This window comes from Anomaloglossus baeobatrachus, chromosome 8 (genome assembly GCF_048569485.1).
Source record: "Anomaloglossus baeobatrachus isolate aAnoBae1 chromosome 8, aAnoBae1.hap1, whole genome shotgun sequence".
In the NCBI taxonomy this organism is placed as follows: Eukaryota; Metazoa; Chordata; class Amphibia; order Anura; family Aromobatidae; genus Anomaloglossus; species Anomaloglossus baeobatrachus.
The window spans coordinates 35,270,981-35,298,042 of record NC_134360.1 but is presented as its reverse complement, the minus strand read 5'-3'; the positions used below and the strand labels follow the sequence as shown (position 1 = coordinate 35,298,042).

Here is a 27,062-nt window from a genome sequence, read left to right as displayed (position 1 = left end):
CGCAACACTTCAATATAATGTAAAGGTAAAAAAAAAATTACTTTTTCACACTTCCAAATGAAGAGATTTTGCAACGAGGGAGAAGTCTGTGATCTTGTGCTGTCAGGGGATCAAACAGGACGTGTATACAGTATATGGCCGATACTACTTGTCCCTGGGAGATAAGCGGCGCCTGCGGTGTATTCAGGCTGGTTGTTAGATAAGATCAACAAAAAGATAAAAGCACTTGTGATGGGCTTGTCTCACATTGAACACATCTAGGAAGTCACTGTGCCATGTGTAGTTTTGCACAAACTTCACCGACTGTCATGGCGGCATTGGGCTCTGTTCAGATTGCAGATTTTGACACTCTGCCTGATGTTTCTTTAGTGTCTGGGGTCAACACAGGAAGACATAGGTGTGGACCTGCTGTGTGCTAATTCATAGGCAGGCTAGCAAGAGTTAACGACTGGTCTGCTTGCTCCTTTGATCACATGTTTTGGGGAGGCCTATCATATCTACTCCCCTCCTATTTATGCTGGTTGGATCCTTCCCCCCATGCCATCTATAGTTTGTCTTTGTTGGTCTGTGAGCTGAGGTGTCTAAGACTTACTGGAGAAAGTTTAGCTTATTACGTGATGCAGTTGTGGAGTTTACCCCTGTTGGTTTGGAGCTTCCTTCCTGCTCTTGTTTTCCTCCTAAATCTCTTATTCTCTTTACCATTGTTTGTGTGCGCATGCTGTGTGACAGAATTTTGGTTTTCCCTTGTCCGTCTGTATCTGTGGGTTTCAAAACACTTCTGTTCTGTCCCTCCCTAGGGGGAAGGATGGTTTCTCTGGTGTCTGCGGTCAATAAGAGCAGACTCGGGCGTCGAACTACTGTGTGCTGATTCATAAGCAGGCTAGCAAGAGTTAATCTCTGCTGTTCTGCTTGCTTCTTTGATCACATGTTGTGAGGAGACTTATCACATCTACTCTCCTCCTATTTATGCTAGTTGGATCTTTCCACCCATGCCAGCTACAGTTTGTCTTTGTTGGTGTGTGAGCTATGCTGTCCCAGACTTTCTGGAGATAATTGTTGTTTATTGCTTGGTGCGGTTGTGTTTACACCTGTTGTTTTGTAGCTTCCTTCCTGGTCTTGTTTTATTTCCTGAATCTCTTATAGTTTTACCTGTGTGTGTGTGTGTGTGTGTGTGCGCTGTTGTCACGTCCCCACCGGAGCCCGCTCCTGCGACTTCTGCTCCGATCACCAGACGACGCCATGTTCCCACCATGGATAGTGCTGGTGATGGGAGAGGAGTCGGTGCCCTTGGCTCTGCGGAGCACAGGCTCCGCTCATCCACTAGGCTGGGTTTCCCTGGAACCTGCAGTACCACTGGCTGACTGTAGGTGGCGTGTGTGTGTCTTCCAGCTGAAATTGCCATCATTCACCTGCAGCCAATGGGAAGACACCACACCCTTCTTATTCCCCCTCCTGTCACATGACCACTGCCAGAGATAGTTCTGTACTCCTGGCTCATGTGCGGTGTGTATGTTGATTCCTGTGCGTTGACCTTTGCTTGTTTTTTGACTACCTTCCTGCCTGTCGTTTTTGTACCTTGCTGCCAGTTCCGGATTTGACCTCTGCTTTGTCTCCTCACTACACCCTTGCCTGCTGATTCTGTTCCTGTTTTGCATCTCCTGTTTTTTGACCCTGCCTGACGACCACGGACTACAGCCTGCCACAGGTAGTGATCTCTGAGGCTCTGTGTAATTCCAAATCCCTGTATAGGGGTTAAAGGGTTGCAGAGTTCTTGGGGTCCTGCTTTGTGAGCGGCTTTTCTCTAGACTGCCCTTACAGCCAGTCTGAGTCTGTGGCTCCAATCAGGCATTACAGCTGTGTGACAGAGTTTTGGTTTTCTCCTGTGTCTTTATCTGTGGGTTTCAACACACTCCTGTTTTGTCCCTCCCTGAGATGATCACATCAGGACTGGTGAGAAGCAGGGCCAGAAAGGAGGCTCAGACCTTTCCACCTTTAGGAGTATCCCTGAGATTAGGGTTAGCATAGGACGTCCTGGCTTGGAAGCCCTGGCCCACTACCCCGTAGTCATGTGGTTGGTGATTACACAGGAGCTGCCAACAGAGGATCTTGATGATTTGCCCAAGTGCATTCACCTTAATCAGACGCCCATTAATAACCTCACTGGTAGCAGCCGCGGATTTCTCATACTCCATAAACACAAATATTTTGAACATTTTATTTCCATTTTTTCACCATTTGCAGATCTAATATTGTACAAAAGCCACTATTCCACTTTACAGAAGCTCGAGGACCCAATACAAATTCCATCCATGAGTCCTCGCTTATCATCTGCCATGTATAATAGTGGTCTTCTTATGTGGCACAGGGGCCATTGGGCACAAGGACCCGGGTACCACTGTTATCTCAACCCCCAATAGTTACGACTCGGTCCACCCCAGTTCTCTACATCTGTGGTATCGGGGCATCTTCTCCTCGTTGGGCATCAATTGGGCATTTCTACATTTGGCGGCGGTGAAATCTTCCCTCCTGCTGTAAATATGTACTCAGGATGCCGCCGTCTAATTACTTTGTAGATGAAATGACTTTGTTCCATTCCTGAGAGTTTCTGCTGGGAATTCTGCTGTTATTTTCTTCTACAGGCAAAGTGATACCTCAAGGGCAGAGCAGCCGGAGAGCGGCACGGATTAACCGTTCCACGGCCGCGTCTGCCGATGAGCCACGATGGGATGCGACGTGTGGAAAACGTTACAGTCTAATTACAAGATTCAGCGCAATGTAGGGAGTGATAATTTCCCACATTTCCCATTTCGGCAACTGATAGTCCCCGTGTGGGACCAAAGGGACTACCATAATTCTACGTAGGATTGCAAAGTCGGTCTGAATGTGACAGTTTCTTTAAGGCAGTGTTTCTCAACTCCAGTCCTCAAGACCCACCAACAGATCATGTTTTCAGGTTTTCCTCAATCAGGTTTTCCTAGATTTCCTTAATGTTGCACAGGTGATGGAATTAGTCCCTGTCTAATATTGAGGAAAACCTGAAAACATGATCTGTTGGTGGGTCTTGAGGACTGGAGTTGAGAAACACTGCTTTAAGGATTCTTCAAGAGGAGCAAGGTCCGTCAGAGGTCATCAGAACCAATGGTCTTGACAACCGCGGACCCCAGAAAAGATATAACGGATAACTCACCATCAAACTCCGCGGGGCCAACTCCTACGATAATAATGGACAGTGGTAATGATGAAGCCTAGGAAAAAAAAAAAGTAGAAAGTTTAAGAGATATCATAAATATCACTGGGCTCCCACCACAGCAACACCAGTGCCCACCCAACGGACATTGGTCCCACCATCTAGTCAAGAATGGGAATATGGGCCTGGATGCCCATCAGTGTGATTGGCAGGTCTTGGTTCCACCATCCGACCAAGAATGGGAATATGGGGCTAGATGCCCGCCAACGTGATTGGCAGTTCTTGGTTCCACCATCCGACCAAGAATGGGAATAAGGGGCTAGATGCCTGCCGGCGTGATTGGCAGGTCTTGGTTCCACCATCCGACCAAGAATGGGAATAAGGGGCTAGATGCCCGCCGGCGTGATTGGCAGGTCTTGGTTCCACCCTCCGGCCAAGAATGGGAATAAGGGGCTGGATGCCCGCTGGCGTGATTGGCAGGTCTTGGTTCCACCATCCGACCAAGAATGGGAATAAGGGGCTCGATGCCCACCGGCGTGATTGTCAAGTCTTGGTGCCACCATCCGGCCAAGAATTGGAATAAGGGGCTGGATGCCCGCCAGCATGATTGGCAGGTCCTAGTCTCACCATCAGGCCAAGAATGGAAATAAGGGGCTAGATGCCCGCCGGCGTGATTGGCAGGTCTTGGTTCCACCATCCGACCAAGAATGGAAATAAGGGGCTAGATGCCCGCCAGTGTGATTGGCAGGTCTTGGTTCCACCATCCGGCCAAGAATGGGAGTAAGGGGCTGGATGCCCGCCGGCGTGATTGGCAGGTCCTAGTCCCACCATCAGGCCAAGAATGGAAATAAGGGGCTAGATGCCCGCCGGCGTGATTGGCAGGTCTTCGTTCCACCATCCGACCAAGAATGGGAGTAAGGGGCTGGATGCCCGCCAGCATGATTGGCAGGTCCTAGTCCCACCATCCGGCCAAGAATGGGAATAAGGGGCTAGATGCCCACTGGTGTGATTGGCAGGTCTTGGTTCCACCCTCCGGCCAAGAATGGGAATAAGGGGCTGGATGCCCGCTGGCGTGATTGGCAGGTCTTGGTTCCACCATCTGACCAAGAATGGGAATAAGGGGCTCGATGCCCACCGGCGTGATTGTCAGGTCTTGGTGCCACCATCCGGCCAAGAATTGGAATAAGGGGCTGGATGCCCGCCAGCATGATTGGCAGGTCCTAGTCCCACCATCTGGCCAAGAATGGGAATAAGGGGCTAGATGCCCGCCGGCGTGATTGGCAGGTCTTGGTTCCACCATCCGACCAAGAATGGAAATAAGGGGCTAGATGCCCGCCAGTGTGATTGGCAGGTCTTGGTTCCACCATCCGGCCAAGAATGGGAGTAAGGGGCTGGATGCCCGCCGGCGTGATTGGCAAGTCCTAGTCCCACCATCAGGCCAAGAATGGAAATAAGGGGCTAGATGCCTGCCGGCGTGATTGGCAGGTCCTAGTCCCACCATCTGGCCAAGAATGGGAATAAGGGGCTAGATGCCCACTGGTGTGATTGGAAGGTCTTGGTTCCACCATCCGACCAAGAATGGGAATAAGGGACTAGATGCCCGCCGGCATGATTGGCAGGTCCATAGAGGTGATGGCACATATGCTACCCAGATGGGGGTGCCCTTCCCTGACTGGTATGAATCTGACAATATGTTGACTTCCATGGGTAATACTGTCTAGCCGCATAGACTGGCACTGTCTATATTTTTCAGATACAATCCTGGCAAATTTGGGTCTTTTTCAGGCCGAAAAAGGATGGAGTTTACATAATCATGCCCAACAGCGAGTGCCTGTACATACATTGTGGGCATTGTTTGGGCAGGACATGTATAAGTGCTGTCCAATTCTTCTTGAAGGCTCCATTACCCCTTAATGTGATTGGCCACATTTGGCTTGAAGTGGGCTTTGTCTATTGATTTATTGTCAGAATGTGGTTAAAATAAAAATGCAAGCAATAGGCCGTGAAAAAATAGCGAAAAAATAATCTGCCATTTTATGTCTGCAGCTCAGCTGCAAAATTATGTGTCTTCCAGGTAACAGACAACAGTGTAGTCAGAACCTACAATCAAAACCATAGAAAACAGCAGGATCTGACCGCACAGTTTGTTGTCTTTTATTAGGTGCACATAGTTCTGCATAGGAGCTGCAGACCCAAAACCGATCAAGGACATTTTTAATCCGGACCTATAGCAATGCTGCTTCATTTTTTCCCTTTATAAGCAATGAGGCAATTAAATAAAACTTTGTGGATGCTGATAAGCATTAAAAAAGTTCCTTTAAGAGCATAAAAAAGGGCAAATTCAGCTAATGAGTTAAAAAAAGGATAAGACGAAAGCTCCAGGCCATAATTAGAAAACCCCGAAGTTCTTACGGTCCACTGACGAGAGTAATGAGGGCTTTTATGACGGATCCCCTTGATGCCGCGCTGTATATGGAACGGACAGACGAGGAGTGCGGTCGGTAAGCCGCTCCCGTCTCGTGAAATCTTCTTTCGGGAACACAGAGCCTTTCTCTTCTACAAAGCCGCACTCCGCAGGATTATTATTAACCTTCCTCCATTTTAATTGGAATTAATGTCAGCTCTTCATTAAGGCAGATTTTCATCAGCGGCAAGAAAGATTTTTTTTTTTAATTTCCCAGCCTACCGGGAGTCTGGTATTGTGTGCGCTGGTTTTCACATACTAATTGCCGTTCTCCACTCCCTCCTACACGGCCCGGAGGAAATAAGCCATTATTCAGCCTCTCTCCTAATTCCTCCCCAATGAGAGCTACCTGCTGCCCCTGCCCCCCGTGCAAGCCATTTACTCCATGTCCTGCGCCCTCTATTCACATCCTTGTAATAAAATCATTCGACCAACACAACTTATTCTCAAGACTTCAGATATTTCCTGATTTAACACTTAAAGACGACTTTCCACCTATTCTAAACACATAATATTTTTTATCTGGTGTAAATGCCGCTGTTCTCCTGAATCCGGCGATGTTATTCTTTCGTTCGTGCGCCTCTCCGTTCCTGAGATATGGCCTCCTCTTCCCTGTGTATAAATCTTGTCTTGTTAACAAGTGGGCGTGATCTTCAACCACTCTTGAGGAAAACGCCCACTTGGCCAACACACAAGGTCTTCTGTCCATGGATTAGGAGGCCATATCTCAGGATTGGAGAGACACAGAAACATAAGAAAAACATCGCCGGATTCAGGAGAACAGCGGCATTTATACCAGATTAAAAAAAAACAAACAAAAAAAAAATTATAATATATATATATATATATATATATATATATATATATATATATATATATATATATATATATATATATATATAAAAATATATATATATAGATATATATATGTATATATATATATATATATATATATATATATATATATATATATATATATATATATATACAGACCAAAAGTTTGGACACACCTCATCTCTAGAACAACTGTTAAGAGGAGACTTTGTGCAGCAGGCCTTCATGGTAAAATAGCTGCTAGGAAACCACTGCTAAGGACAGGCAACAAGCAGAAGAGACTTGTTTGGGCTAAAGAACACAAGGAATGGACATTAGACCAGTGGAAATCTGTGCTTTGGTCTGATGAGTCCAAATTTGAGATCGTTGGATCCAACCACCGTGTCTTTGTAGAAAAGGTGAACGGATGGACTCTACATGGCTGGTTCCCACCGTGAAGCATGGAGGAGGAGGTGTGATGGTGTGGGGGGGGCTTTGCTGGTGACACTGTTGGGGATTTATTCAATATTGAAGGCATACTGAACCAGCATGGCTACCACAGCATCTTGCAGCGGCGTGCTATTCCATCCGGTTTGCGTTTAGTTGGACCATCATTTATTTTTCAACAGGACAATGACCCCAAACACCTCCAGGCTGTGTAAGGGCTATTTGACTAAGAAGGAGAGTGATGGGGTGCTACGCCAGATGACCTGGCCTCCACAGTCACCAGACCTGAACCCAATCGAGATGGTTTGGGGTGAGCTGGACCGCAGAGTGAAGGCAAAAGGGCCAACAAGTGCTAAGCATCTCTGGGGACTCCTTCAAGACTGTGGGAAGACCATTTCCGGTGACTACGTCTTGAAGCTCATCAAGAGAATGCCAAGAGTGTGCAAAGCAGTAATCAAAGCAAAAGGGGGATACTTTGAAGAACCTAGAATATAAGACATATTTTCAGTTGTTTCACACTTTAAGTATTTCATTCCACATGTGTTATTTTATAGTTTTGATGCCTTCAATGTGAATCTACAATTTTCAGAGTCATGAAAATAAAGAATAAAGAAGGTGTGTCCAAACTTTTGGTAGGTACTGTGTATATATATATTTATGACAAGGGACAAGTCATTATTAATGGGATATTTCTGCACATTTACGTGATTGCTATATTAAAAAAAGTCTGCTATTCTGGTAGCAGAAGCCAATAAAGATAGAAAAATGACATAAATAATAGCACAATTGATGCCCTGACCCTAATGTTTCAGCTTTGCCTGGAGTATATATATATACTCACATTGACAATGGCCTCTTTGGTCTGCGCCATATCAGAGATGACTCCGTCAGTGATGATCAGGAGCACGTAATACTGAGATCCATCCGTCACTTGACCTGCGGCACTTAAGGAGAACATAGAATAGGGATAATTCATCTTATCCTGCAAGTTGTCAAGGATAGTCATCAAAGACCAATTCTTAAATAGGGTCGTCAATATCAGATCAATGGGGGTTCGAAACCTGCCGCCACAACCACCGATCAGCTGCTTACAGCTCCTACGGAGGCTGGGACAATACACAGACTAAAAACAGCACAGCTCCATACACCGTGTAGTGGCTATTCTCAGGTACTGCAGCTTAGACCACATTCACTTCAATAGGAGCTGAACTGCAGTACCCAAAACGGCCACTACATGGTGTATGGAGATGTCCTTTTCCAATGTGTACATGTGGTCACAGCAAGAGCTGCAAACACTGATAGTTGAGTGATGGACTGGTCATCAATATAATAATCCAGGACTTGGGATTTAAGTGTTCAGACCCTTATTAATGTATCTATATTACAGCTTTATGTGCTAACTACTTTCTTTACAGAATTTGTAACTCCATTTTTATGATACAGAGCTCCAAATCCATTGCACAGACAGAAAAATAAATGCAAACATTTTCACTTCATGCAGCAACCACTAGAGGGAGCCCTTGAGCTGGCTGCATACACTTCCACCATTGAATCCAATGTATAAACTGTATACAGTAAAGAAATGAGAACTATGGACCAAAGAAGTGTAAGAAGCTCCGAACAGACATATAATACATAGTCACTTACCTGGCAACCTGATTAATAACTGGTGCAAAATTGGTTGGTCCGTAGAGCTGAACCGTCCGCAGACTTTTAAAATATGCTTCTAGCACGCCCTGTATCCCCACACAGTTGGGACTTTCCACGTCACCATTCTAAAAGCAAAATACATATTAAAACTACACAAGAAATAGGAAAATTCCTTTAATCTGGTTTTCATGGAACCTGGAAAGAATTTCTGGACTATTAGATGTACAGAGTAGACATTTTTTATTATTATTATTATTATTAAATTAATAGCGGGAATAATTATAATAATAATAATGATATTAATAATAATAGTAAATTATAATGGATAAAATAATAATAAAACATCAATAATGGAAATAATAATAATGCATAAATAATGGATATAGTAATAATACATTAATAATTAATTCAATAATAATGTATTACTGGTAATAATAATTATAATGCCTTAATAATGGATAAAATAATAATAATGTAACAATAATAATATAAAACATCAATGGATATAATAAATAATAATAATAATACATTAATAATAATATTATTACTACTATATCCATTATTAACGCATTATTATTATTACTACTACTATATCCATTACTAATGCATCATTATTATTATTTTAGCCAGTATTAATGTATTATTATTACTATATCCATTATTAATGCATTAATATTATTTTAGTCATTATTATTAATAATAATAATCATAATAATACATTAATAATGGGTATAGTAATAATACTAATAAATATAATAATGCATTAATAATGGTTAAAATAATAATGCATTAATAATGGATATAGTAATAATAATTTATTATTATTATTATTATTATTATTAATAATAATAATAATAATAATAATAATAATAATAATAATAATAATGTCTGAATAATTTATATAATAATCATACTACATTAATAATGGCTAAAATAATAATAATAATAATGCCTTAATAATGGATATAGCAATATGATTATTATTAATATTAATAATAATAACAGTGCAATAATAATAATAATGCCTTAATGATGGAAAATAATAATAATTTCTTAATAATGGAAAAAATAATAATGCATTAACAAAGGATAATAATAATAATAATAATAATAATAATCGCTAAAATAATAATAATGCATCAATAATGGATAAAATATTATTATTATTATTTCGATAATATAATTATTTATTGTAATAAACATAATGAATAAAATATACATAATAAAAATATACATTATATTACATTATATTAAAAAAAACCCAACAAAAACAGCCACATTTGAACTGTTTTTGTATGTGTGGCAGGAAATGATAAAATAAAATGTCATAAGACGTTTACAAATCATACTAAACACAACTGAATAAAATATACATTTTGTTTTAAAAAAATATATAAAAATATAAAAAATCAAGCCACCCTTGAAAAAAGTACAGAATCGTAGTTTATTTTTTGGATGTGTGGAAGGAAATGATAAAAAATATGTCATAAGACATTTACAAACCAGTGGGAACTCATGGGAAATCTTGCCATCTGGAGGAATCTTGGCACCGAAACCATAAGCCGGGAATTGTTTGTCACTGTCATAGTCCTGGATAATTTCTCCGACAGCTTTCAGCGCCATGCCGTATGCGTTCAACTGGTAGGGGTTCATGTAGTGGAGGGAGGTGGGCTGTGAGGGGTTACCTGGGGAGGCAATGGAACAGATTAACCCTTGCTGTCGGTGTATCCAAAAATATCCTAAGAGGGTACCGTAAGTGCTCAGCTTTCCCTGAACCCCAAGAGACAAATCAGTCTGTGCAGTGATTTAAGGTGTTCATACACTTTCATGGCCATTGGCCAAACAAGCCATGTCTCCTGAACCCCCCTCCCCCCATATACATGCATGCTCAGTTTGGCCGAGTGTGCATACAATTATAAAGCGGAGCGGGAAATTAGCTGATACCAGACTATTCTGGTGGCATCTTATGTCCCCTACGTATAAGTTGTAACCATGCTTTCAATAGCTGTTGGCCAAACAATCTATTCCTCCCATACACATGCATGCTCCTTTCAATTGAACGTACATACACACAGTAATTAATGGAAAGAGGGGACTAAACTGATTACAGACAGCTTTGCTAGAAGCTTATCTCCCCTGAAGAAGAAAAGGGTTGGAATTCAGCATGACAATCCTTATTTCTTCCAACATCTGCCTGGTCAAGTTGGAAGACCCCCATACACAAATTAGTTGCCCGACCCCTCTGAAATTGGTGAGTTTGGCTAACTTTGATCTAGCATTGTATTTAACATTACAGTATAACAGTAGATTTGTCATCTAGGACTACAATAAAGTTTAGAGGCAACAATGGATCCAAACCAGACAGAAAGGAAATCTAAAAAACTGACTATTCTAAAAGGGTTAAAGATAGAAAAGAACGGGCTCCATAACAACTAATACATTACCCCAAAATGTATTTATCCCCAAAGATTCTGAGCACCGGTCAGTCAAAAGTGAGGGCACTAAATTGCCCTTGTCCTTATCCTATAAGTGAGGGCACTAGATTCCCCTTGCCCTATAAGTGAGGGCACTAGATTCCCCTTGCCCTATAAGTGAGGGCACTATATTCCCCTTGTCCTATAAGTGAGGGCACTATATTCCCCTTGTCCTATAAAAGAGGGCACTATATTCCCCTTGTCCTATAAGTGAGGGCACTATATTCCCCTTGTCCTATAAGTGATGGCACTAGATTGCCCTTGTCCTATAAGTGAGGGCACTAGATTCTCCTTGTCCTATAAGTGAGGGCACTAGATGTCCCTTGTCCTATAAGTGAGGGCACTAGATTCTCCTTGTCCTATAAGTGAGGGCACTGGATGTCCCTTGTCCTATAAGTGAGGGCACTAGATTGCCCTTGTCCTATAAGTAAGGGCACTAGATTCTCCTTGTCCTATAAGTGAGGGCACTAGATTCCCCTTGTCCTATAAGTGAGGGCACTATATTCCCCTTGTCCTATAAGTGAGGGCACTAGATTCCCCTTGTCCTATAAGTGAGGGCACTAGATTCTCCTTGTCCTATAAGTGAGGGCACTAGATTGCCCTTGTCCTATAAGTGAGGGCACTATATTCCCCTTGTCCTATAAGTGAGGGCACTAGATTCCCCTTGTCCTATATGTGAGGGCACTAGATTCTCCTTGTCCTATAAATGAGGGCACTAGATTGCCCTTGTCCTATAAGTGAGGGCACTAGATTCCCCTTGTCCTATAAGTGAGGGCACTAGATTCCCCTTGTCCTATAAGTGAGGGCACTAGATTCCCCTTGTCCTATAAGTGAGGGCACTAGATTGCCCTTGTCCTATAAGTGAGGGCACTAGATTCCCCTTGTCCTATAAGTGTGGGCACTAGATTCCCCTTGTCCTATAAGTGAGGGCACTAGATTGCCCTTGTCCTATAAGTGAGGGCACTAGATTCCTCTTGTCCTATAAGTGAGGGCACTAGATGTCCCTTGTCCTATAAGTGAGGGCGCTAGATTGTCTTTATCCTATAAGTGAGGGCACTAGATTCCCCTTGTCCTATAAGTGAGGGCACTAGATTCCCCTTGTCCTATAAGTGAGGGCACTAGATTCCCCTTGTCCTATAAGTGAGGGCACTAGATTGCCCTTGTCCTAAAAGTGAGGGCACTAGATTCCTCTTGTCCTATAAGTGAGGGCACTATATTCCCCTTGTCCTATAAGTGAGGGCACTAGATTCCCCTTGTCCTATAAGTGAGGGAACTAGATTCCCCTTGTCCTATAAGTGTGGGCACTAGATTCCCCTTGTCCTATAAGTGAGGGCACTAGATTGCCCTTGTCCTATAAGTGAGGGCACTAGATTCCTCTTGTCCTATAAGTGAGGGCACTAGATGTCCCTTGTCCTATAAGTGAGGGCACTAGATTGCCCTTGTCCTGTAGGTGAGGGCACTATATTCCCCTTGTCCTATAAGTGAGGGCACTAGATTCCCCTTGTCCTATAAGTGAGGGCACTAGATTCTCCTTGTCCTATAAGTGAGGGCACTAGATTGCCCTTGTCCTATAAGTGAGGGCACTAGATTCCCCTTGTCCTATAAGTGAGAGCACTAGATTGCCCTTGTCCTATAAGTGAGAGCACTAGATTGCCCTTGTCCTATAAGTAAGGGCACTAGATTCTCCTTGTCCTATAAGTGAGGGCACTAGATTCCCCTTGTCCTATAAGTGAGGGCACTATATTCCCCTTGTCCTATAAGTGAGGGCACTAGATTCCCCTTGTCCTATATGTGAGGGCACTAGATTCTCCTTGTCCTATAAATGAGGGCACTAGATTGCCCTTGTCCTATAAGTGAGGGCACTAGATTCCCCTTGTCCTATAAGTGAGGGCACTAGATTCCCCTTGTCCTATAAGTGAGGGCACTAGATTCCCCTTGTCCTATAAGTGAGGGCACTAGATTGCCCTTGTCCTATAAGTGAGGGCACTAGATTCCCCTTGTCCTATAAGTGTGGGCACTAGATTCCCCTTGTCCTATAAGTGAGGGCACTAGATTGCCCTTGTCCTATAAGTGAGGGCACTAGATTCCTCTTGTCCTATAAGTGAGGGCACTAGATGTCCCTTGTCCTATAAGTGAGGGCGCTAGATTGTCTTTATCCTATAAGTGAGGGCACTAGATTCCCCTTGTCCTATAAGTGAGGGCACTAGATTCCCCTTGTCCTATAAGTGAGGGCACTAGATTCCCCTTGTCCTATAAGTGAGGGCACTAGATTGCCCTTGTCCTAAAAGTGAGGGCACTAGATTCCTCTTGTCCTATAAGTGAGGGCACTATATTCCCCTTGTCCTATAAGTGAGGGCACTAGATTCCCCTTGTCCTATAAGTGAGGGAACTAGATTCCCCTTGTCCTATAAGTGTGGGCACTAGATTCCCCTTGTCCTATAAGTGAGGGCACTAGATTGCCCTTGTCCTATAAGTGAGGGCACTAGATTCCTCTTGTCCTATAAGTGAGGGCACTAGATGTCCCTTGTCCTATAAGTGAGGGCGCTAGATTGTCTTTATCCTATAAGTGAGGGCACTAGATTCCCCTTGTCCTATAAGTGAGGGCACTAGATTGTCTTTACCCTATAAGTGAGAGCACTAGATTGTCTTTATCCTATAAGTGAGGGCACTAGATTGTCTTTATCCTATAAGTGAGGGCACTAGATTGTCTTTATCCTATAAGTGAGGGCACTAGATTGTCTTTATCCTATAAGTGAGGGCACTAGATTGTCTTTATCCTATAAGTGAGGGCACTAGATTGTCTTTATCCTATAAGTGAGGGCACTAGATTGCCCTTGTCCTATAAGTGAGGGCACTAGATTGTCTTTGTCCTATAAGTGAGGGCACTGTATTCCCCTTGTCCTATAAGTGAGGGCACTAGATTGTCTTTATCCTATAAGTGAGGGCACTGTATTCCCCTTGTCCTATAAGTGAGGGCACTAGATTCCCCTTGTCCTATAAGTGAGGGCACTGTATTCCCCTTGTCCTATAAGTGAGGGCACTAGATTCCCCTTGTCCTATAAGTGAGGGCACTAGATTCCCCTTGTCTTATAAGTGAGGGCACTAGATTGCCCTTGTCCTATAAGTGAGGGCACTAGATTGTCTTTGTCCTATAAGTGAGGGCACTAGATTCCCCTTGTCCTATAAGTGAGGGCACTAGATGTCCCTTGTCCTGTAAGTGAGGGCGCTAGATTGTCTTTATCCTATAAGTGAGGGCACTAGATTCCCCTTGTCCTATAAGTGAGGGCACTGTATTCCCCTTGTCCTATAAGTGAGGGCACTGTATTCCCCTTGTCCTATATGTGAGGGCACTAGATTCCCCTTGTCCTATAAGTGAGGGCACTAGATTCCCCTTGTCCTATAAGTGAGGGCACTGTATTCCCCTTGTCCTATAAGTGAGGGCACTGTATTCCCCTTGTCCTATAAGTGAGGGCACTATATTCCCCTTGTCCTATAAGTGAGGGCACTAGATTCCTCTTGTCCTATATGTGAGGGCACTAGATTCCTCTTGTCCTATAGGTGAGGGCACTATATTCCCCTTGTCCTATAAGTGAGGGCACTAGATTCCTCTTGTCCTATAGGTGAGGGCACTAGATTCCCCTTGTCCTATAAGTGAGGGCACTAGATTCCCCTTGTCCTATAGGTGAGGGCACTAGATTCCCCTTGTCCTATAAGTGAGGGCACTAGATTCCCCTTGTCCTATAAGTGAGGGCACTAGATTCCCCTTGTCCTATAGGTGAGGGCACTAGATTCCCCTTGTCCTATAAGTGAGGGCACTAGATTGTCTTTATCCTATAAGTGAGGGCACTAGATTCCCCTTGTCCTATAGGTGAGGGCACTAGATTCCCCTTGTCCTATAAGTGAGGGCACTATATTCCCCTTGTCCTATAGGTGAGGGCACTAGATTCCCCTTGTCCTATAGGTGAGGGCACTAGATTCCCCTTGTCCTATAGGTGAGGGCACTATATTATCCTAGTCTTCTCTCCGGTACCTGCTGGGATGAATGTTGCTCTCACAACCAAAAATAGTCTCTATTTTCGAGCCCCGACAGGTTTTTCCGGTGCTGCTTCTACAAATAGAGCGGCTTTGCTTTGGCGCTGAAGGGCCGGGCGTCAGTTCAGGAGCCTCATTAAGTGGGGAGGTGAATCGACACCATCAGCAAAGCCGTGGCCCCCACCGGCCAATCTGCGCGGCTGCCGTAGCCCACCCGCACCTCCCCACAGACACTTGTCATTTTCGTAGCAGTGAGAGTTCTGCAATTAATTGGAATAATGGAGGAAAGTTGAGTGAGGAGGGAAAAAAATACTGTTCTCCGCTCACCGTTCGAAGCTGTAAAATCGATGGCGACTGTGAAGTTTAATTGCGTCCTAGGAAAAAAAAAAGTAGAAAAAGTAATTGTAGATATTTTAGTGCAATGTGTGATGGGATCATTTCCCAGGATTTCCTCTGCCGCATTGCTAAGAATTGCTTATATAGCACCAACACATACTGTAACCATGTACATCTACGCTTTGGGATATTAATATATCCCGGATGGCGCATGTTCGACTTTCATTTCATCTGACCCCTCATACATATGCATGCTCCTTTTAGTCGAGCATACATCTTTTGAAAGCGGAAAAAGTCACTCTAGACACCTTTGCTGGCCACTTACCGTATTGCTCACCACTGAGCCACCATGCTGCACGGACAGACTTTTGGTGGCCATTTACCTTGCCTGTCTCCAAACTATTCCTCTTGACCCCATATATATGGACGCTGGCTCTAATTGAGCATACATGTATTCTTAATAGGAAGAAAGGAGTAGGTTGCTGTTGATCTTCTGTAAGAATTAAGGATCGGGCATGTTAAAATACAACATGCCTGATCTTTTTTTTTTTCCATCGGGAGAGTATTGTAACACCCCACTGTATACGATCACTAAAGTATCATCCCCCTCTACAGTCAGCTATGATGACTATGTTTGTACAGCACTGCAGAATATGTTGGTGCTATAATAAAACTGGTCCTTGTACAGTCAGCATAAGATTATTCATGTCTCATCTGGCTCTGACCACCCACTACAATGGCTATTTTTGCTACCCCCCATCCTACAGGAGGCAATGACATCTGTTACTCAACATGTCCAAAAATGATGAGGGTTATACTCACCCGCCTTTGATGTAGTCCACAAACGTATATTCCGATTCAGCTTTGAAAGACAGAAGTGTCACCTGTGAAACATGGGAGATAATCAGCTGTCAATCAACCCCATTACCAGCCGGGTTCGGGAGAAGGGAGGTTCAACGGGTACTGATGCGATAATAGGGTCCAAACATAACAGAGCCTATGAGGGTAATAGGAGAGGCCGATTTTTGGGCTAATCTACCACTCAGAAATGGCACTGTCACGATCCCTCTGTGCAGAGCATCTTTCAGACTAGAAGATGCTCTGCTGCGACTTCAGACCTGCAAATCAAAAAAGTCCGTGGAGCCTCTGTTAGGAGTCTCGACACAGAAAATAGCCAGATATCCCTCTGGGAAGGACCTAGCCATGGAGTTGCTCTTTTTAAGAGCCCACCATAACCACCATATTAAGTGGCCCTTTTAGTCAATATCCAACTCTGACAAGTTTAAAGATATGACAAGGGAAATACCCTTATGGTATAAATACCTGGTTATGGTGGTCTCCTAAAAAGAGCCACTCCTGGGCTAGGTCCTTCCCGGAGGGATATCTGGCTAGTTTCTGTGTCGAGACTCCTAACAGAGGCTCCACGGACGTTTTTTTATTTGCATATTTCCCAGGGGGCAATGCACCTAGGATTTCACTGTGTTGAGCGCCTTCGCTGGCTGTCTGCAGTGTTTTCTCTGGCTGGTCTTCCCAAGATCAGTCATTGTTTTGTCTTGTTGGTCTACTAGGCATTGCTCCATCCTGGCCAGAATCCTACTCCACACTGATGAGGGGCAATACCCCGAAACAGCTGTCTGTGGATGGATACCTGGCCTTGGTATTTCCCTTGTCATATCTTTAAACTTGTCAAAGAGTTGGATATTGACTAAAAGGGCCACTTAATATGGTGGTTATGGTGGTCTCCTAAAAAGAGCCACTCCTTGTCTAGGTCCTTCCCGGAGGGATATCTGGCTAGTTTGTGTGTCGAGACTCCTAACAGAGGCTCTACTGACTTTTTTGATTTGCATATTTCCCAGGGGGCAATGCACCTAGGATTTCACTGTGTTGAGCGCCCTTGTTGGCTGCTGGCAGTGTTTTCTCTTGCTGGTCTCCCCGAGATCAGTGATTGTTTTGTCTTGCGACTTCAGACCTGGCAGTGAGACGAATCCTCTGTGCAGAGCATCTTGCCTTTGGAGATGCTCTGCTGCGCTTTCCTGAGTTACTGAGCTAGTAGTTCGATTGGCAGCACTGGATTCCATGTTGGTGCTGATTACTCAGGTGTCCCACTTTCCTGGTGTTTGCTCAGGCTTCTTTACTGAGCATGCTCGCCCAGAACCTTACCAGTTGTATTCTCTGGTTCTGAAGTTGTGCTGTTGGCTCATGTCTCTGTTCAGTATTCTGATCTTTGTTCTCTGACCCTGGATTGTTGTTTGACTCCTCTCTGGTTGCTCCCTGAGCCTGTCATGACCTCCTGCCTTTTGACCTCGGACCGTTACCTGACCACTTCTCTGTTTGCTCCCTGAACCTATTCCGTGCTCTCCTGGTATTCTGACCCTCAGATTGTGACCTGACTACGCCTCTGTTTACCCCTTGTAATCCTACGTGTCCTCCTATTACCAAACCCTGACTTTCCTGACTACTCTTGTATCTATATTATCCGTAAGTGGTGACTGCATCACAGGCACCACCTCTTTGGACAATCATCACCTTCTGCTGTGACGAGTCATTGATAATGATGTTGTCACAGTGTCTTGTGGTCGTCCAGCTCCCTCGATGGCAGAGCAGCCACCAGTGACACCAGCTTAGCTGCAATGTCTTTTGGGAGTCTATGGTCATCATAAATCCATAGGTAACTTCCACATATTGTAGCTAAGTGGATCTCAAAAGTAGAGGTAAGTCCCGGAGATCTACTTTAAAGGGGAGTTCCAGACAGGACTGGTCACTAATAAAGTGGAGCATAAAGATAAGCAGGACCTTGGCCATGTTGGAGGTCCATAGCTGCTGGACCAGCGCCCTGTGACCTCCTCTTACCTGCCGTCACACTATCAGACCCGTTATGATGTCATGTGTGTTACAGCGAAACGATGATGTCGCAAAAGGCTTACTAATCAGGAGCGGCAGTGGAGGAGGATATTCGCACGGGCTCTACCCAACTGTCACGGTAGTCTCCTGCTGTTTAGAGACTAGTGACAGGTTTTGGACTGGAGCCTCTCTTTTCCATCATGACTCATCATTTAAACAAATCTAACTTTCTTTTGGTGGCTCATGGGTTAATGCCAGTTTTGTTGCCAGCAGCTCTTATCAGTGAAGGTAAGCTGTAGCTGCTTTGAGCCCAAGCCGCTTTAAGGTTAAATAGTGTGGTTTTCCCAGCAGTCCTTGCTGTTGATAGAATTAATTCTACTCTGGCCATCCTGGTGGAAGGAGCTGCTGGGGTACTGTCCTGTGCCCATTCAACTTTTACTTTGGAGTCTGTGTGCAGCCATGGATTTTGATGCTTGTATCCTTCCATTTATTCCTCTGCCTGTCTTTCCTTGTCCCTCAGTGTTTATTAGTGCAGCGATGGGACTATTGTCTCCCGCCAGCCATTGCACTAGCCATGGGTGTTTGCAGGGCTAGTGAGGGATTAGGTATCCAGCTCGGCGATGGGTTGAAACATTGCATATAGAGACTCTAGGGTGCTCAGGTAACAGCTTGAGGTGAGTTCTGGAGGTGTCCCCTCACCCCTTCCCAAGCTGTAGGGTCCACCACTGTTAAAGTGTCCCCGTCGGTCTGACACGTGTGTCACGTGGTGTATATGGACTTCTCCTACTCCGTGCATAACACCACCTGGACAAATCTTTTTGCTCAACTCTAGTTACCAATATCTTTACGGGAGAGGATCAGAATGAAAGGACTAACTCGATATGTCTGGTTCTGACTGTGCCCGGTGCTGTAGCTCCTGTACATAGCCGCAGAACCAGGCACAGTCACAAAGAAGGTGCAACTAGAGTGACGCTGCCCTTTCATTCTGCTAATCAGAGTGGAGTTATGAGTCGCTCCATACCGATCTCACATCTCTGTCCCAGACCCTTTACATTTTTGGGTTTGCCCCTTTTATCAGTTTGTTTTTGTGAAAGGTCTGTGGGCAGATTTAGCATCATTTTGTAAATCTGGCAGAGCACCTGCCCAGACGACAAGACAAACAAGCCTTGTGTTAGCTCACAGCGTGGAGGACACATTGTAACAGGAAATGGTCTCCTTCTAGACATCGAAAGTTGTCTCACCGTTCCGGAGTTGATGTATTTCTTCTTTTTGCACTTCTTTTTTGGATTTAATACCTACGGAGAGAGGAATGACACATCAAGGATGCCCCTCCTGCTACTGTCAGCACACCGGCATTCATCTTCATTAGCTCGGATAGGCGAGCATTCATCACAGAGAGGGAGCTCCATCCTGCTAGACCTCTGGACCCGCAGTCACAATTAAAGTGACACATGTAGAACATCAGGGTGAATGCAGAGAATAATGACTGCGGCGGGCGAGGATCCACACTTAATTCTGCCCATTGCTGAAAAGGCCCGAGCCGCAAACACAACTCCTGTATCATTATAAATGGAGCATTAAATGTATCAAAGCTCCAGAATATGTTACATCAATATAGACGGGAGCCCAAAGGACACTCAGCTCTGACAAATGGTGAATGAAGATATACTCAAAGTGATGAATAGAGATGGACGGTCTAAAGCTGGAAAACTATAGTGCAATGTATACAGCGTGTACGACCAGCCCATACTGATAAGGTATATATTGTACTATAAGGATATGTACATGTGTAATAATACTTATCCTCTACTGACCCTCAGTTACATCATCCTGTATTATACCCCAGAGCTGCACTCACTATTCTGCTGGTGCAGTCACTGTGTGCATTACATTACTTATCCTGTACTGACCCTCAGTTACATCCTGTATTATACTCCAGAGCTGCACTCACTATTCTGCTGGTGCAGTCACTGTGTGCATTACATTACTTATCCTGTACTGACCCTCAGTTACATCCTGTATTATACTCCAGAGCTGCACTCACTATTCTGCTGGTGCAGTCACTGTGTACATACATTACATTACTGATCCTGTACTGATACTGAATTATATCCTTATTATACTCCAGAGCTGCACTCACTATTCTGCTGGTGCAGTCACTGTGTACATACATTACATTACTGATCCTGTACTGATCCTGAGTTACATCCTGTATTATACTCCAGAGCTGCACTCGCTATTCTGCTGGTGCAGTCACTGTGTACATACATTACATTACTTATCCTGTACTGATCCTGAGTTACATCCTGCATTATACTCCAGAGGTGCACTCGCTATTCTGCTGGTGGAGTCACTGTGTACATACATTACTTTACTTATCCTGTATTATACTCCAGATCTGCACTCACTATTCTGCTGGTGGAGTTACTGTGTATATACATTCATTACTTATCCTGTACTGATCCTGAGTTACATCCTGTAATGTAACTGAGGATCAGTACAGGATCAGTTATGTAATGTATGAGTATAATACAGGATGTAATACAGGATCAGTACAGGATCAGTAATGTAATGTATGTACACAGTGACTGCACCAGCAGAATAGTGAGTGCAGCTCTGGAGTATAATACAAGATGTAATACAGGATCAGTACAGGATCAGTAATGTAATGTATGTACACAGTGACTGCAAAAGCAGAATAGTGAGTGCAGCTCTGGAGTATTATGTTGGATGATATTTTATGTATACTTTTGCACATAGATGGACATATCCTTTAAGTGTTCGGGGAGATAAATGATGTTGATATCATATTTGCAGAGGCTGGACTACATTTATACAGTAATTATCAAGGAGCTGTGACCATACTGTGCTGCAGAGGATAAGCTACAATCGACGGCTGTGACCATACTGTGCTGCAGAGGATAAGCTACAATCGACGGCTGTGACCATACTGTGCTGCAGAGGATAAGCTACAATCGACGGCTGTGACCATACTGTGCTGCAGAGGATAAGCTACAATCGACGGCTGTGACCATACTGTGCTGCAGAGGATAAGCTACAATCGACGGCTGTGACCATACTGTGCTGCAGAGGATAAGCTACAATCTCAGCTGTGGACAATCTGAACGTTTGTCCACTCCTTTTGCAGAAAAAGTTACATAACAGCTGACCGTGTGAGAGCCCATTAATGAGTATTATTTTATGCATTGGATGATTGAACGGACGGACTGAATTCTGCATGTGAAGCGTCCAGTATCTTCTGTGCATCAGGAGCTCGCAGTGTACCGCGAGGAGGGGATAATGCGTTTAGCTCCAGCGCACAGACTCCGGTACTAACAGAAATAATGAGATACTGCGCTGATTAATCCCTTCATCATTCACTTTGCTCAGATTAAAACATTCAGATAATGCTGCAATCAGTATCCAGAGCGCGTCCCCAGTGTCAATAACACCATCAATGTCATCAGCGCTCACGTGGAGTCAATAGAAAGTTACCATCAGATGGGAAACGTAAACTCATGTAAAAGGAGCAACACAGGATCCCACCAGCAGGGGGTGCAATTCCACCTTATTAGGTTTTCATACAGGCTCCCCCTAGTGGTGGCTGCAGGCAGACAGAATTTTACTCTTTGCACTTTACGTGTATGCGGCTATAAGCACTAGAAAGGTGGACTAAAAAATAATCAGCACAAAAAGGAAGAAGCAGAAGCGCTGAGTAGATTGCTGCGTATAAAGTGACACTGAAAACGAGCTCAATGGAAAGTTTATAGGAATACTTCATTGTAACGATCAGCACCCGGAACCCCCACCCATGAAAAGTTCTGACGTGTCCATTTGTCATGCCGAAGGTTCTGTAAAGGTGTTGGCCTTACTAAATGCCTATTTAAAGGTGTTATCAGTCATTGTACAGGAGGAGGAGGTGAGCTGTGACATCACCTATTGTGATTGGTGGATCCTGTGTTATTTACTGTATATAGAGGTGTATCAGTCATTGTACAGGAGGAGGTGAGCTGTGACATCACCTATTGTGATTGGCGGATCCTGTGTTATTTACTGTATATAGAGGTGTATCAGTCATTGTACAGGAGGAGGTGAGCTGTGACATCACCTATTGTGAATGGTGGAACCTGTGTTATTTACTGTATATAGAGGTGTTATTAGCCATTGTACAGGAAGGGGAGGAGGTAAGCTGTGACATCTCCTACATATCTACTGTATATAGAGGTGTTATTATCAGTCATTGTACGGGAGGAGGTGAGCTGTGACATCACTTTTTGTGAATTGTGGATTCTCTATTATCTACTGTATATAGAAGTGTTATCAGTCATTCTACAGGAGGAGGTGAGCTGTGACATCACCTATTGTGCATGGTGGATCCTCTATTATTTAGTGTATATTGAGGTGTTACAATTCATTGTACAGGAGGAGGAGGTGAGCAGTGACATCACCTATTGTGAATGATGGATTCTCTTTTATCTACTGTATATAGATGTATTATCAGTCATTCTACTGGAGGGGGAGGTGAGCTGTGACATCTCCTATAGTGAATGGTGGATCCTGTGTTATCTACTGTATATAGAGGTGTTATTAGTTATTGTACAGGAGGTAAGCTGTGACATCTCCTATTGTGAATGGTGGATTCTCTATTATATACTGTATATATAGGTCTTATAAGACATTCTAAGGAGGGGAGGAGGTGAGCTGTGATATCACCTACGTATTATCTACCGCATATAGAGGTGTTATTAACAGTCATTGTACTGGAGGAGGAGGTGAGCTGTGACATTACATTACCTATTGTCAATGGTGGATCCTGTGTAATCTCCTTTATATAGAGCTGTTATCAGTCATCATACAGGAGGAGGTGAGCTGTGACATCACCTATTATCACTGGTTTATTGTGTGTTATCTACTATTAAAGCCTAGAAATAATTTCTAGACTTATAATATATTTACATAGTGATATAAAAAAATAATAAAAAAAAACAGTTCCATTTTAGAAATACATTTACCATAAAATCCTGACAATTGGTGATTTGATGGCACAATCTCTATTCTTAGACAAAGTTTAAAGAAGAAACATAGAAAGTCGTTGTTACAGAAAACAATTCCCCTCACACATTATATCTGGTGCCCGGCAGCCCTGAATATGGCCGATGCCCTAAAGTCATCTAAGGCTAGTTTCACACTTGCGTTGAACGGGATCCGTAGCATTGCATTGTGTGACGCATGTAACGGATGCGTTGCATATAGTGGCACAACGCATGCTACAGATCGTACAAAATAACGCAATCCGTTGTAGTTTTTTTTCCTTGACTTTACACATCTGAGCATGCGCAGTTGTGTAAAGTCAGCTGCGTTAACGGAATCCGTCAAATGACGCATTCTAACGGAATCCGCCACCATATGCGTCCATTATAAAAACAACGGACGCCTAACGGATTCCTGAAGATTGCGATTTTTGACACTCCGCCAAGCGCAGAAAAACGTTACATGCTGCGTTCAATCCGCTAGACGCAGCGTCAAAATAACGCCGCTGCGTCGTCTAGCGGATGCAACGCAGACACTTGCATTACAGTACGTCGTCCTTACAACTCTATGGAGAATAGCGCGGTCCGTTAACGGACTGCGCTACTCTCCATAGTGACGGACTGCGCTGAACGCAAGTGTGAAAGTAGCCTAAGGTGCGAAGGACGAAGATTTCTGCAGCCGTGAAGGACGTGAGTCACCAGACGACATTCCCTGAGGACGCGGCTCTCACCTCATAGACACTGAACTGGCTCTGTCCTCGGGATAACTCTCTGTAACTCGTAGTAAATTCTCCGATGAAGTCATGGCTGAAAAGTAACAATAAAGCAGTTATCTTTCATGTATCTGTGCCTTTAAAAGTATCTAGGTCCCTCCCCCGGCTTCTCCCCGCCCAGTTTGGTTTGATTGACACGTCATGGTCTATTTGCATATAGGAAAAGGCCTGTCAATCAAGGTGCATGGGACAAGAAAAAGCTGTCAGGAACAGCCAAGTGGACACTTCCCCCCGTGCCCGGACAACTCCGCTCGTGCCCAGACTCCTCCACCCGTGCCCGACTTCCTCTCCAGATGCCCGGATTTTGCCCCCTGTGCCCGGATTCCTCCCCCTGTGCACAGATTCCCCCACCTGTTCCGACTCCTCCACCTGTTCCCGGACTCCTCCACCCATGCCCGGACTCCTCCACCCATGCCCGGACTTCTCCACTCATGCCCGGACTCCTCCACCCATGCCCGGACTCCTCCACCCATGCCCGGACTCCTCCACCCATGCCCGTATTTTGCCCCCTGTGCCCAGATTCCTCCCCTGTGCTCGGATTCCTCTCCCAATGCACGGACTCCTCCACCCGTTCCGGGACTCCTCCACCCGTGCCCGGACTCCTCCACCCGTGCCCGTATTTTGCCCCCTGTGACCAGATTCCTCCCCCTGTGCTCGGATTCCTCTCCCAATGCACGAACTCCTCCACCTGTTCCAGGACTCTTCCACCCGTTCCGGGACTCCTCCACCCGTTCCCGGACTCCTCCACCCATTCCCGGACTCCTCCACCCATTCCCGGACTCCTCCACCCATGCTCGGACTCCTCCACCCATGCCCGTATTTTGCCCCCTGTGCCCAGATTCCTCCCCCTGTGCTCGGATTCCTCTCCCAATGCACGGACTCCTCCACCCGTTCCGGGACTCCTCCACCTGTTCCCAGACTCCTCCACCCGTGCCCGGACTCCTCCACCCGTTCCTGGACTCCTCCACCCGTTCCCGGACTCCTCCACCTGTTCCCGGACTCCTCCACCCGTTCCCGGACTCCTTCACCCGTTCCCGGACTCCTCCACCCGTTCCCGGACTCCTTCACCCGTGCCCGGACTCCTCCACTCGTGCCCGGACTCCTCCACCCGTGCCCGGACTCCTCCACCCGTGCCCGTATTTTGCCCCCTGTGCCCAGATTCCTCCCCCTGTGTTCGGATTCCTCTCCCAATGCACGGACTCCTCCACCTGTTCCAGGACTCCTCCACCCGTGCCCGGACTCCTCCACCCGTGCCCGGACTCCTCCACCCGTGCCCGTATTTTGCCCCCTGTGCCCAGATTCCTCCCCCTGTGCTCAGATTCCTCTCCCAATGCACGGACTCCTCCACCTGTTCCCGGACTCCTCCACCTGTTCCCGGACTCCTCCACCTGTTTCTGGACTACTCTACCTGTTTCCGGACTACTCTACCTGTTCCCGGACTCCTCCACCCGTTCCTGGACCCTTCCACCCGTGCCCGGACTCCTCCACCCGTGCCCGGACTCCTCCACCCGTGCCCGGACTCCTCCACCCGTGCCCGGACTCCTCCACCTGTGCCCGGACTCCTCCACCCGTGCCCGGACTCCTCCACCCATGCCTGGATTCCTCCACCCATGCCTGGACTCCTCCACCTGTGCCCGCACCTGAACTGTCAATCATCACGAGTGCGCCGTCTCACAGCAAGCAGGACGGCAGAGGAGCCGTGCACTCCTTAGATACAATCTAGAGAAAACCCTTTTAAAGGCTTCATGCACACAGGCATATTCCAGTTTGGGACCCTTATGGTATTTTTTGGGAACATCCCTTTAATTATTCAAAAAGTTACAAATCTCATTATCCGGCATACCTTCCTCCCCTGTCCCAGTCATACACGTCCACTTTTACCGTCCTGCAAAGAGAGAGGAAAGAATTCAATTAATTAGCTAATTATGTAAAAACTCAGATGTACCCATAATGCACTAGTGCCCCCCTATTGTTGGAGGCCTGGCACCGGCTGAATCATTACACTGGTGTATGTGCATGCATGGTCACATGTGCAGGAGGCGGCAGGGGACAGCGTGGGTACGGTCAGCTGCTATTTCCAGCGTCTCTTCCCTGACAACTGACTCACAGGAGGGGAGATGTACAATGTGCAAGATATCGCTGCTCCGGCCATAGGCACAGAGTGCGGCTATACACTGCAAAGATAGACGCCGCCCCTCACCGTGTAACGTTACCTTACTGTATATACTGTACATACAATACATATATACATACATACACAATACATATATACATACACAATACATATATACATACACAATACATATATACACACATATATACATACACAATACATATATACAGTACATACACAATACATATATACATACACAATACATATATACATACATACACAATACATATATACATACATACACAATACATATATACATACACAATACATATATACATACATACACAATACATATATACATACACAATACATATATACATACATACACAATACATATATACATACACAATACATATATACATACATACATACACAATACATATATACATACACAATACATATATACATACATACATACACAATACATATATACATACACAATACATATATACATACATACATACACAATACATATATACATACACAATACATATATACATACATATATACATACACAATACATATATACATACACAATACATATATACATACACAATACATATATACATACACAATACATATATACATACATACACAATACATATATACATACACAATACATATATACACACATATATACATACACAATACATATATACATACATACACAATACATATATACATACACAATACATATATACACACATATATACATACACAATACATATATACAGTACATACACAATACATATATACATACACAATACATATATACATACATACACAATACATATATACATACATACATACACAATACATATATACATACACAATACATATAT

At 44.5% G+C, this 27,062-nt stretch overlaps 1 protein-coding gene across 1 annotated transcript in view; it reads right to left on the bottom strand.

The window, feature by feature from the left end:
• The window catches only part of CPNE9 (copine family member 9), a 353,312-nt gene that overhangs the window by 29,413 nt on the left and 296,837 nt on the right, over positions 1-27,062 (bottom strand). Inside the window, exons 12-20 of the mRNA XM_075321438.1 lie at positions 25,891-25,932; positions 24,006-24,081; positions 19,486-19,539; positions 16,226-16,287; positions 15,395-15,441; positions 10,065-10,246; positions 8,559-8,686; positions 7,753-7,855; positions 3,188-3,245 (exon numbers count right to left, since the gene is read on the bottom strand). Of these exons, the coding sequence (XP_075177553.1) occupies positions 3,188-3,245; positions 7,753-7,855; positions 8,559-8,686; positions 10,065-10,246; positions 15,395-15,441; positions 16,226-16,287; positions 19,486-19,539; positions 24,006-24,081; positions 25,891-25,932 (752 nt within the window). The remainder of the gene's footprint in view (positions 1-3,187; positions 3,246-7,752; positions 7,856-8,558; positions 8,687-10,064; positions 10,247-15,394; positions 15,442-16,225; positions 16,288-19,485; positions 19,540-24,005; positions 24,082-25,890; positions 25,933-27,062) is intronic.